Source organism: Tursiops truncatus, chromosome 7, assembly GCF_011762595.2.
Source record: "Tursiops truncatus isolate mTurTru1 chromosome 7, mTurTru1.mat.Y, whole genome shotgun sequence".
Lineage (NCBI taxonomy): Eukaryota > Metazoa > Chordata > Mammalia > Artiodactyla > Delphinidae > Tursiops > Tursiops truncatus.
In genome coordinates, this window is record NC_047040.1 from 69780661 (window position 1) to 69793351 (window position 12691).

General features: G+C 33.3%; 1 protein-coding gene and 1 long non-coding RNA gene across 3 annotated transcripts in view; both read right to left on the reverse strand.

Moving 5' to 3' along the window:
* The window catches only part of SLC4A10 (solute carrier family 4 member 10), a 224765-nt gene extending 217925 nt beyond the window's left edge, over positions 1-6840 (reverse strand). For both annotated transcript variants that reach the window (XM_033860084.2, XM_073807645.1), the window contains exon 1: positions 6760-6840. In XM_033860084.2, coding sequence (XP_033715975.1) covers positions 6760-6840 — 81 coding nt within the window. The remainder of the gene's footprint in view (positions 1-6759) is intronic.
* Positions 6841-6866: 26 nt separating this feature from the next.
* The window catches only part of LOC141279187 (uncharacterized), a 127666-nt gene continuing 121841 nt past the window's right edge, over positions 6867-12691 (reverse strand). The window contains exon 3 of the long non-coding RNA XR_012333108.1: positions 6867-6895. This is a non-coding gene — a long non-coding RNA (uncharacterized lncRNA). The remainder of the gene's footprint in view (positions 6896-12691) is intronic.

Sequence of the window (12691 nt, forward strand, 5' to 3'; positions counted from 1 at the left end):
ATGTATACATACATATGTACTACATATGTATGTGTTTGTGTGTGTATGTATTTTATATTTATATACATATACAGGTGATACTTTACATATACTATAACATAAATTCCTTGAAGGGGTGGATTTGTTTTATATCTTGTTTATCTTTTGTACCTTTCTCCTCAAATTTACCTAGTCCAGTGGGGAGTAATTATAATAACTAATATTTGTTAAGATAGTCACTGTTTGAAGCAATTTACTTACATTAATTCATTAATTCAATTGATTTTCATTACAAGCCTAGAGATTAGCATATTAGTACCCTCATTTTACAGATGGCTATATTGAGAAAGAGAGGTGAGGTAATATTACTGAAATAAATACTGTCTGTAAGTGGAGGATATGGGGTCTAAGGAAGCAAATCCAGCTCTATTAACTTGAGCTCTTAACTACTGTGCTCTACTGCCTCCCTCCATACTACACAATAGACTCAGTAAATTATTATGAGTTTGAATAAAATTTGAAAGAAAGGAATGGCTAGAAATAGATGGTATCCATTTATATGCAGCACATTTTGCAATGTACTTCATTGAAACTAGGTTCTGTTGCCTTTTATAAAGAGAAGTTTGATAAAAGAATATTCAATTACCTTTTTAACTTACTTATATTCCTGTATTATCATTTTTAAAAAAGGATTGGGATAAGGAAAGGATCATTTCAGTAAATGTCTTTTATCTGTTTTCTAAGGTAAAAAGTGTTTAAAAGTTTTAAAGCAACCCAAAGCCCAATGTTCTCCAAAGTTTCTCCCAGAAATGGATCTATGATTTTAAAGTAAGTGTTGAAAACTGATTGGGCCCCTACCATATGTATGGTTATTTCCCAGGCAATGTGAAGTCACAGGATTAATAAAAACAACTTCACAAGAACTGCTAGAAAAATGGGTTTTTCAAATAATGCAGACTTCTACAGAAAGAAACAGTACTCTCAATTATATGGATCTGCTATTGCTCTAAATAAAGGGCCAGAAGAGCAATTCTGTCTGGTTTCATTTTTACTCACACTTGTGGAATTCCATTAGTTTATTTCTGACATACTTTATATGGATGATGTACTAAATGAGAGGATTCGATTCCAATTTTTTCACAATTTCCATGCACAAATATCATCCTCCCGATAACAAAAGTCACATCCCAGATGTCACACCTAAAGGAAATCTGCTCTTGGATGTTACCGAGCTTTTTTACTAACCTCACACAATACTGACTAAATTCTGGTGTGTGGAGTAGAAGATTTAAAGGTGATATTAAAGGTATTAGCAATGACAGTTTACTTTATCATTGCTATATTAACAAAGAGCAAAGCTTAAATATCCCTTTAACTTCCATGGTTATAAATAGCAATTTCTCCTTCCAATTTTTCCTAAGACAAAGTCCTTATTATCCAAATATTCACCATAGTGACATGCATATTCATTGTATTAAAATGATCCCTCTGGATTGTCCTTGGTCTAGGAAATGTCAAAAATAAAGCCAAAGCTAAATCTGATTACCTACCAATAAAATAGAGTTTACATCAGGGACAAGCAGGAGGTCTCTTAGGATCTGAAATGTAGGACTTTTGAGTGGTTGTGGATAGACTGAGAAATGCTCTCACGTGCAACTTTGATAGAGAATTTTATTAAAATCCTTCATTTTGCTTCTACCCCCTACCTTGTCTACTAACTACTAAATCTACTCAGGAATTTAATTTTCATTTTCAAAGTCTCAAGAGAGTTAGAGCTCTGAAAATGACTGCAAAATATAGGTACTGTTCTTTTGTTTTTTATTTTATTTTCTCCCAAGAATAAGTAGTTCAGCACAGAAATGTTCTCAGTTTAGTAATCATAATCTAACACTCAAGATTCTGCATTATCTGGTCCCAACAAATCTTTCCTGTGACAGTTTGAATTACCCCAACAGGTTATAAGCCAAAATGAACTATTCTGTACTACTCAAACATATTATTTGCTTTCTGTCTCCCAACTTTTACTCATGTTGTTTCCTCTGCCCAAAATGACCTTTTCCCTATCTTGGCCACTCTTCAAGGTCTAACTCAGATGCTACCTTACCATACTTCCCCAACTCCCCATCCAGCTTCTCTTCTTCTCTCCCCGCTCAGCTTGAAATATTCTGCCCACTGAACTCAGAGCAGAATAATTTATGCTTCATTCATATCTCTTTTGAATCTCTGTGGCACTCACTGCTTTCCACATTCCGTTATAGTTACTTGTATTTAGTGCTTACAATTCTCTACCTATGAATTCCTGAAGGCAGGGACCCATTGGTCTTTATATCCTTGCCCAGTACTGTGCTTACTGGAACACTGTAGGGTTTTGTATGTTTGGGTTTTTGTTTGTTTTAACAAATTGCATTGTGCTGAGATTTGATTGACTGTGTGCCAATTTGGGGAAATAGCCGCACATTGAGAAAATTGCTCAAGAGAAGAGAACTGAAATGCAAAAACGTCACAAAATGTAACACTTAAGATTATTTAAGATTTAGATTTAGATTTCATCCAAATATCAAATTACACACGTACTTAGGAGCTTGGCAATTTTTAAGCAAATTGATGTTTTTACATTAAATAACACCAGCACTTCAAAATAGTATACTCTATTAAATAGGAACTTGAATTGTCTTATTCATATATAGCATTGTATTTACAGCATATTTAATTTTAGTCTTTCATCTAGAATAAAAATTTTCATTAACAAATAAAATTACTAGGGACTTTCCCGGTGGCACAGTGGTTAAGAATCCGCCTGCCAATGCAGGGGACACGGATTTGAGCTCTGGTCCAGGAAGATCCCACATGCCACGGAGCAACTAAGCCCGTGTGCCACAACTACTGAGCCTGCGCTCTAGAGCCCGCGCTCCGCAACAAGAGAAGCCACCGCAATGAGAAGCCCGCGCAGTGCAACGAAGAGTAGCCCCTGCTCACAGCAACTAGAAAAAGCCCGCGTGCAGCAATGAAGACCCAACACAGCCATAAATAAATAATAAATAAATAAATAAATAATTTTTTAAATTACTAAAACAAGCTGAGTATAATTTTCAATGAAGTTTCTGTCAAAGACATTTTTTATGATTTAAAAAATAACTCAGATCATTAAACCTAAGCTATATAACTTGTTTATTATTTTATTTAAACCTTGATTTTACTCCTTAATTTTAATCTCCAACTGTTACTAAAGAAGACCTGACATTGCCGTTAAGTTTTCCCAAAGACCCAGTAATTTTCCTCTAATGAAGTAGTTGGTAAAATATAGGGAAGCAAAGGATCTATACACATAGAATCTTAATAGAAGTTTAAATCAGGCTAGTAAGCAGGTGCAAAAAAACTTTAAACAAAATTTTTCATCAAGTCACAATTCTTATAGTCAGTCAATGTTAGAATTTAGTCAGATGTAGCATGTTTTTCTTGTTTGCATTTTTATAACCATCTTTATTTCAGTGTACCACGTGTTTTGACTGAATTTCTTACTTGATAAGAAGAGTGAAGAAGAGAGATCAAAATTAGATTCATGACGACCATTACCAATAGCCCATCCTAGCTCTAAGAGTGTACATAATAATGTTTGCCAATAAATAATGTTGGCAGTAATGTGCTTAGTATATACCAGTACTCTTAGAGGTACTTTATATACATTAACTTGCTTGATCTTCACAACTCTTTGAGGTAGGCACCATTACTATCCCTATATCACATCTGAGGAAACTGACACCCAGAAAGGTTCAATAACTTGCCCATGATCATACAGCTGGTAAGCGGTGTAGCTAAGATTTGAACCTAGTGAACACGGAAGTCTGGATGCTTAACTAACATACTATACAAACCAGAAGAATTTGTAAATCAATTTTCTATTGCTCTAATCCAAGAAAACAGGCACTACTGAGCAGCATGCGCCAGTCTAGGATTCTAGGGAAACAAGGTTTCTGCATCTGCTCTACCCACATTCCTGCTACTTTCAGCCAGCACACTGATACGAAAGAGAAGAGAGTAGTGCTTGGATGTCTAACAGCCAGCTGGTTAAGGTCTACTTCCCTACTAGCTCCTCCCAGTCTTCTTCCTCAGAGCCTAAGGTGAATCCTATCCTCCCCAGTTTATTCAAAGTACTCCATAAATGACCTACCTAGCATTAAACGCTCCAAGCTTGTTACTCCTTATTTCCAAAGTTTACTCCCTACTAAATCAAAACCCCCTTCCATAATACATAATGACCTACGCCTAGCCTGGAATTATACTGGATTGGTCACATCCCTGTTCTGAGCTGATTCTTGGGGTCCCTGCTTCTGCCTCCTGTCAATGGGTTAGATCTCCCTTCACTCTCAAATTGAAAACTATGGCTTATAAAACTTACAATGTTATTTTATTTATTCACAGTTTATAATGCCCTAATAAAAAGAATTTAATGTGTTATAAAAGAAGTTAATGCGTTATCAAAATTACAAAATGCTTGATTATACAGTTCGACCCAATCTTTTATTTCTCTAATATCAAGAGGTTTACATGAGGAAAAAAAGAATTATACGTAACTCATCCTAAGATTCACCAATTTATAAATTAAATTAAAACTGACTGTAGCATACCACTTTTGAAAAGTCAATTCAAAATGTGAACATAGCTCATTATGTACATTTTCTCATAATCTTGAAAGCAGGAAACAACTCTTTCTTTTCTGTATTCTCCTCACCCAAATACAGTATTGTGCAAATGATCATATTTCACAATTACTCAAATTACTCAAATAGTTGTTTACAGACAGCTTACCTTCAGAAACCTTTACAATATATAATGAAACGCATGTATAAAATGGTACAGATAGAGGCAACCATTGCAAAAAGAAGATGACCAATTGTTACTGAGCAGATGTACAATCAATTTCACCATTCAAAAGGTCAAGATCATCTTGCTGTACAGGAAAAAGGTTGACATTACACTAAATGTCTGTGACATTTTAATCAATCTTAACTTTTTAATGTTATATATTTTGATATAGCAACAGGGAGAAATTTTTCTCCACTTTGTAAAAGAAATAACTCTAAGACAGTAATTTTTTTCACCTTACAGAATTATTGAGATATCCTCATTTAAGTGCCACTGAAGAAGGTAACTAAGAATTTTTATGGTTTGGTTCTCTTGAAAGGTCACAAATACAGTGAAAAATCTAGCAGAATGTTGTGAAACCAATACCTAGAGGAATCCCAAAGCAATGCCAAGAAACAGAATGTACTCATAGTGACTAATACATGCAAATACTGGAAATAAATTCTAACAGATTAAACAGGTTTTGTAGCAACTAAAAGGTATATTCAAATCATTCCAAAACTAATCAAGCTTAAGAATATGGCAGTCTTCCCTGCTAATAAGAATCTAAGCTGACTAAGTAGCCTGAATAACATATAAATTATAGCCAATATCAGTAGGTATAATTTTTAGTGTGCTTTTAATTAAAAAGGAGAAACTGACCCCTTAACTGAATCAAATCACTGTTTCAGACTTCCACTTCAGTCTTTTGATAAATATATTCATATTTAATACATCACTTTACCCTGATGAGCCATTAACTTCTAATCAAGCTATGGAATCACGAAGACAAAACTATCTTTCTGCTGAGAAATGCTGCAACATTTTCTCTCTTTTTGCTCGTTTAATATGGAATGCCTTGTCAAGAATCTGCCAAGTCCCCTAATACTGAGGCAGAAATATTATAACATAAAAAAACACAATAAATTTCCTTCAAAATCTGAATGTCAAACAGAGGCACAGTTTCTTACCCAAGCATGTAATTCTGAGGACATGCTATAACAAACAAAACTAAACGTGATAGGGAAAAATGGTTTAAAATAAATAACAGAGTTTCAGCATAAAATAGATATATAAATCTAAATTCTTTGCTGTGATGATTTTTTACTCTTTGTAGTTAACATGTTTAATGTAGTCAAGTCTTTTCATTGTGAAAATGAAAGTAAACAAATGTAGAATATTTCTGGGTCAAAAACATTAAACAGGCTTATATGTCACCAGATTTCTGTGTAAAAAAACAAACCAAAACAAAAAACAGATTTATCATCTACTTTAATCTATAAGCAATACCTTAGAAGATCTCTACATTAAGAGGACAAAGAGCATAATTATTTCAAAAGATCTGAGAAATAATTAAAAGTAATGCCTTCTAAAACAGTTTAGATACTGAAATACAAATTTCAGGAAAACAGCTCAGATGCTGATAAACATGATTCTGCTCATCACACTTGGGTTGCTGTGTGGTTGCACAGTACAATGGTAGCAACATCTATTTCTATGCTTAAGTAATCCCAGATAAAAAATTTTAATATGTCACTATATACAAGCAGCTAGCTATGGTGTATCCTTATAAGTTTGAACAATTTATGCTATTTTCATCATTTGAAATAAAAGATGCAATTTGACTGTATTCAGGTTTAATCTGGAAAAATCTGTAGAGCCCAAAACCTTGCCCTTAATCACATACAAAGAATCTATTTCCTTACCTCCCACTTCCCCATAAAAAGCTACGGTAAACACAAACTTAAACATACACACATTTCTAAAATTCATATTGTTTAATTGGTGTCTAGTACTATAAATATTACTTGTTCAAATATCCTAAGGAAAATCTAATAATAAACAATTACATTGATTAATATGTTGTAAATGACTAAGAGCTAGAAAAAGCAATAACTCTACGATCTAATGGTATAATCATAATTCATGACGTCATACCTGATGACTTAGAGATTGAAAAGGCTCACAGGTTCCAGACTGCATAACCTTTCTATTTCCAGAGACCCCTAAAGATTGCATTTCCTGTCTTACAAAAGATAATCACAGCCATCTCTATGTCTCAGCATCTTCAAGGCTAGTGAAGAAAACATCAAACAGCAGATCTGCCCATCAGTATCTGTTTAAGTCATCATGAAGATATCAGATCTCATATGCTATTTATCATCTCCCCTTTGCAGTTACAAACACTGCGTATTAAGGGAGGATGACACAGTTGTATTTGCTGAAGCTGCTAATGCTGTCTGAAAACAGTAAGCTTACTGCTTAGAGCAATTCTGCATCATCCAAACAGAGAATGAACCACGTCTTTCAGATTTCCCACTTCTGATAATATAAAGATTTCACATGTCAAGGGAAGTTTGATTTTTTTTGTCATTCCTTTAAAAATAAGCAACATTCTATTTAATTGTCTAATGTATCTGTTGCAAATGCCATGTTAAAATGTTAGTTCATAATTATTAGGCAGTTTTCTCCATATATAACTAAGCTTTAATGATTTAACAAGCAAAATTATACTCTGAAAAAGGACTCTTCCCTCCAAACCATGTGTATCGTCACTCATCCAACCCATCAAAATTGGAAGTCCCTAAAAATGATGAGTTTTTATTCTGGCAATCTTTGATAATTGTGTATAACAGTAGATAGATAAATAGGTAAATGCATATTCACTTTTTTAATTCTCATGAACTTCATTTATATTTCATATTCTTCAGAACAACATGCTTCAAATCAAAATAGCTTTTACACTATTATAAAAGGTATAATATCTCCTACAGAGTTTAATATGTAAAAGACAACATGCTATTATCAAATTCCAAAACTGCATCGTTAAATCTAAATCTAGGAATTAAACCTACATTATTGGCATTTTTATTGTGATTTTTCATTGCATCTTATTTGTGTTCATCAGGGTTCTTGTAATGCTTTCTTTTCCACAAAAGAGTAGAAGCAAGGAATTTAAAGATTAATAATCTGATAATAGAAAACCAATATCCTCTAAAATTATAAATGTAAATACTTTCTCTTTACCATGTGATAAAAGATTATGTTTTAGAAATAAAACAAAAACTAAAAGTATAATATATTTAATTGAATGCAAAATTGGGACACCAAGTACAATATATTACCCTAAAACACTCTTCACATTATGTATAGCCTGAATTAATGGATATTTTCTTTATATACCTATGAACGCTTTATTTATATACCTGTGATATAAACTAAATGAAATTTAATGATAGCTAAAGTGCTATACAGAAAATGTTTCAGGTAAGTGTAGACTAATTACAAACCAGTATAAATTTCCACTCACAACATTTGATGAGCATATGAGCATAATTTGTATTATCATGGAGACTAGTCAAAATGGGTCTTAAAAATTGGGCTTCTTTAAGAGGCTGAGGGGTAGGGGCATAAGGGAGATGTTGGTCAAAAGTACAAACTTCCAGTTATAAGATGAGTAAGTTCTAGAGATCTAAACAGGATAGTGATTATAGTTAATAATATTGTATTATATACTTAAAAGTTACACGATGGTGGTAATTATTTTGCAATATATAAGTGTATCAAATTAACATGTTGTACACCTTAAACTTACACAATGTTATATGTCAATTATATCTCAATAAATCTAGGGAAAATTATTATACCTTAAATATATCCAATTTTTATTTGTAGAAAGAAATTAGTCTTCTTTAGTAGCCTGATCCACATTACGCTCTTAGAGAAATTATTGCCTCTAACTGCACATGTTCAAAGGGTTTGGTATTTTGGCTGTATGTATACAATGACAGACCTGAATGGAAAATCATATGTAGGCAAATATGATTTATATATGCAATATTTACTCTCTTTTTGTAAACAAAATAGGTACTCATTCTTTAAGAGCTATCTTAACATCTATCTCCCTTTCTATATTTATTTCTTCATGTAGAAAATATTAAACATCTTCTATGTGTCAGATACTGTGCTAGAAAATCTGTGACAACATAAGATATGCCATCACAAAAGCAGATAATTAAACAAGTATGTTTTGCTATGACAGAAAATTAAGAGGTGATATAAGAGTGATAGCAGGGCATCTGACCCTAATCTAGGGATCAGAAAAGATCTTCCTAAGGAAGTACTGTTAAAACTGAGAAGATCCTGAGGAGATCATATTCAACTAATGCTAAATACAGCATGGTTCGACCATAAAGTTTAAGTAGGACACAGGGAAGAGACGAGGCTAAAAGGGTAAGCCAAGGTCTAATCACAGGACTCTTCAGAAGCCATTTTAAGAGTATGGACTTAATCTTCAGGGGAATGGTAATCTATCAACACAATCATTCTTGTAGTTTAAGATTATTCTGGCTATGGTAGAGAATCAATGAAGTAAAATAAAACGGGAGAGAGACAAGTTATATAATTTGGGGTAGGAGATAATGATGGCCTGAACAAAAGTGGTGGCAGTAGGAATGAAGGGAAATGGATAGACACCAGATATACTTTTTAGTTAGAAGGAATGGGATTTGGGGACTAAATGTAAGAAATGAGGTAAAGAGAAATGTCAGGGTCAATGTTTATTCATAACCTCCTAAATTATTATAGATTTCATTTTGACGAATCAATATACTTTCATCACATGCTCCGTTGCATTGTCATTAATCCATTTCACGTGTATATGTTTAGTTTTTATAAAATAGCCAGAAAATTGTGAGAAGGAAGACCCATCTGACATTCATTCTTTGTCCTCTTATAATGTGCTTAACTTTGAGCAAAGTTATTATAAATGAATAAATGAGAAATAAACTAAAAATTGTACTTTTCTTTCATATATTGTGTCATAACATTGATATAAACTTTGTTTACATCAGTTACCGGACATTATTAATTAATATATACAATCTAGTTTTCTTCAGTGTTTTCTTGCCAACACATTTAATTGATCTTTGCAATAAGAATATGAAAATGAAAACCAGAATACAAAGAAGCTCTTAATCTCTCTACCATTTAGTTGATAAAATCAACTTAAACCAAAAAAAAATTCATTTATAATTCTTTAATCAAGTAATGGATTAACATATGTTAAATATAACAATTAGGGCTTCCCTGGTGGTGCAGTGGTTGAGAGTCTGCCTGCCGATGCAGGGGACACAGGTTCGTGCCCCGGTCCGGGAAGATCCCACCTGCCGCAGAGTGCCTAGGCCCGTGAGCCATGGCCGCTGAGCCTGAGCGTCCGGAGCCTGTGCTCCATGACGGGAGAGGCCACAACAGTGAGAGGCCCGCGTACCGCAAAAAAAAAAAAAAAAAAAAAAAAAAAAAAAAAAAAAAATATATATATATATATATATATATATATATATATATATATATATAACAATTAATAGTAATTTAACCTGGGCTAACCAGTTAAAACTAATAGACACCTATTTTTTAGAAAACTATTGCTCTATGAAAATAAATATTTATTCATACAGTATGCTTACACATAGCAATGTTATTAAGGTACTCTCATAAGAGGAAGGCACAATGCCTCTACATTTTCCCTAACAAGTCTATCTAACAAAGGTCTGATTAAAAGCAATGAAGAACAACCAGAATACAGCAAAAGAACCCCTTGGTTTGAATGAGGAAATAACTAAAAGGGTCAAATAAATTTAAAAACTTTGTCTATTCAATTATTTGCTGAACATCAGACCATCCTGAATAATAAAGGATCAGCATCTTAAAAACAGTAAGAGCTTTATAATAATTATCACATATTTAGCTCTTACTTTTTATGTCTCAGGGACTATGCAATCCAATGTCCTCATTTTACAGATGAGGTAACTGAAATTTAGAGAAGTTAAATGATTTATCTAAGACCAGCTAGTAGCAGAGCCAAGGCCAGAATTCAAAATTCTTGTCTCCTAGTTTCAAGGTTTTCCCCAATATAAATCACTATGTCACTGAGTGAAGTAAGTCAGACAGAGAAAGACAATTATATGATATCACCTACAAGTGGAATCTAAAAAAAGGGTACTCACAGAGAACTCTACTCAGTGCTTTGTGGTGACCTAATTGGGAAAGAAACCTAAAAAAGAGTGGATATATGTATACATATAACTGATTCACTTTGCTGCACAGCAGAAACTAACACAACATTGTAAAGCAACTATACTCCAATAAAAAAAATAAATAAATGAATTTAAAAAGGGTACAAATGAACTTATCTACAAAACAGAAATAGAGTTACAGATGTAGAAAACAAACTTATGGTTACCAGGGGGTAAGGTGGGGGGTGGGGAAGAGATAAATTGGGATATTGGGATTGACATATACACACTACTATGTATAAAATATATATAACTAATAAGGACCTACTGTATAGCACAGGAAACTCTACTCAGTACCCTGTAATGGCCTATATGGCAAAGGAATCTACAAAAGGATGGATATATGTATCACTGATTCACTTTTCTGTACACCTGAAACTAACACAATATTGTAAATCAACTATACTCCAAAAAATTTTTTTAATGAAAAATTAATAAATCACTGTCTTTTAATTGTCTTTGTAATAATATATTTTTTCTTCAGTAATTAAATAACTTTCATTTTAACAGTTTCATGTGTTTGTTAGATTGAAAAACATAGTAAATATTTCTGAAAAATATCCATAAGAATCAAAAGTTGTTTATTAAAGTTTTTATCATAAAGCATTCTTTTTTCATATTTATTTAAAGATAACTTATATCACATGGCCAGGCCCCATAGCCGGTCTGGAGACAAGCCTTGCCCGCAAGCCTTGCTGCAGAAGTAGCCACAGCACCTGCACAACAAAGAATTTCCAAACAAGAATTTCTACCAGCAAGGTTATCATTCAGAATTGAAGGAGACACCAAGAATTTTCCCGATAACCAAAAGCTAAAGGAGTTCATCAGCACTAAACCAGCTCTATAAGAAATGGTAAAAAAGACTTCTTTAAGCTGAAAAGAAATGGCATTACATTAATTAATAATAAGAGAACATATAAAAGTAAAAATCCCACTGGAAAAAGTAAATATATAATAAAGGTGGTGAATGAGTCAAGTATAAAGCAAGTATGAAGGTTAAAAGGCAAAAGTATTAAAATTAACTAAAATTACAATAATTAGTCAAAGGATGCATTAAAAAAAGATGTAAAATGTGTCATCAAGAGTATAAAATATTGGGCTTCCTGGTGGCACAGTGGTTGAGAGTCTGCCTGCTGATGCAGGGGACACGGGTTCATGCCCCGGTCCAGGAAGACCCTACGTGCCACAGAGCGGCTGGGCCCGTGAGCCATGGCCGCTGAGCCTGCGCGTCTGGAGCCTGTGCTCTGCAATGGGAGAGGCCACAACAGTGAGAGGCCCATGTACCGCAAAAAAAAAAAAAAAAAAAAAAATGTATAAAATATTGAGTGGAGGAGTAAGTAAAAAGATAAAGCTTTGGAATGTGTTCAAATTTAAGTTACTACCAACTTAAAAGAGGTCACTATTTACATAAGATGTTATATGTGAACCTCCCAGTAACCAAAGAAAAGCCTACAGTAAATACACAAAAGAAATTGTAAAAGGAATCTAAACATAGCACTAAAGAAAACGACCAAAACACAAGGGACAAGAAAAAGAGAAGTAGGAAACAGAGAGGAACTACAAAACAGCCAGAAAGCAAATAACAAAATGGCAATAAGTACATACCTATTAATAATTACTTTAAGTGTAAATAGATTAAATCCATCAATCAAACTTCACCACATAGAGTGGCTGAATAGATAAAAAAACAAAATTCACCTATATACTGCCTACAAGAGACTCACTTCAGAAGAAAGGACAGAGACTGAAAGTGAAGGAATGGAAAAAGATATTTCATGCAAATGGAAATGAAAAGA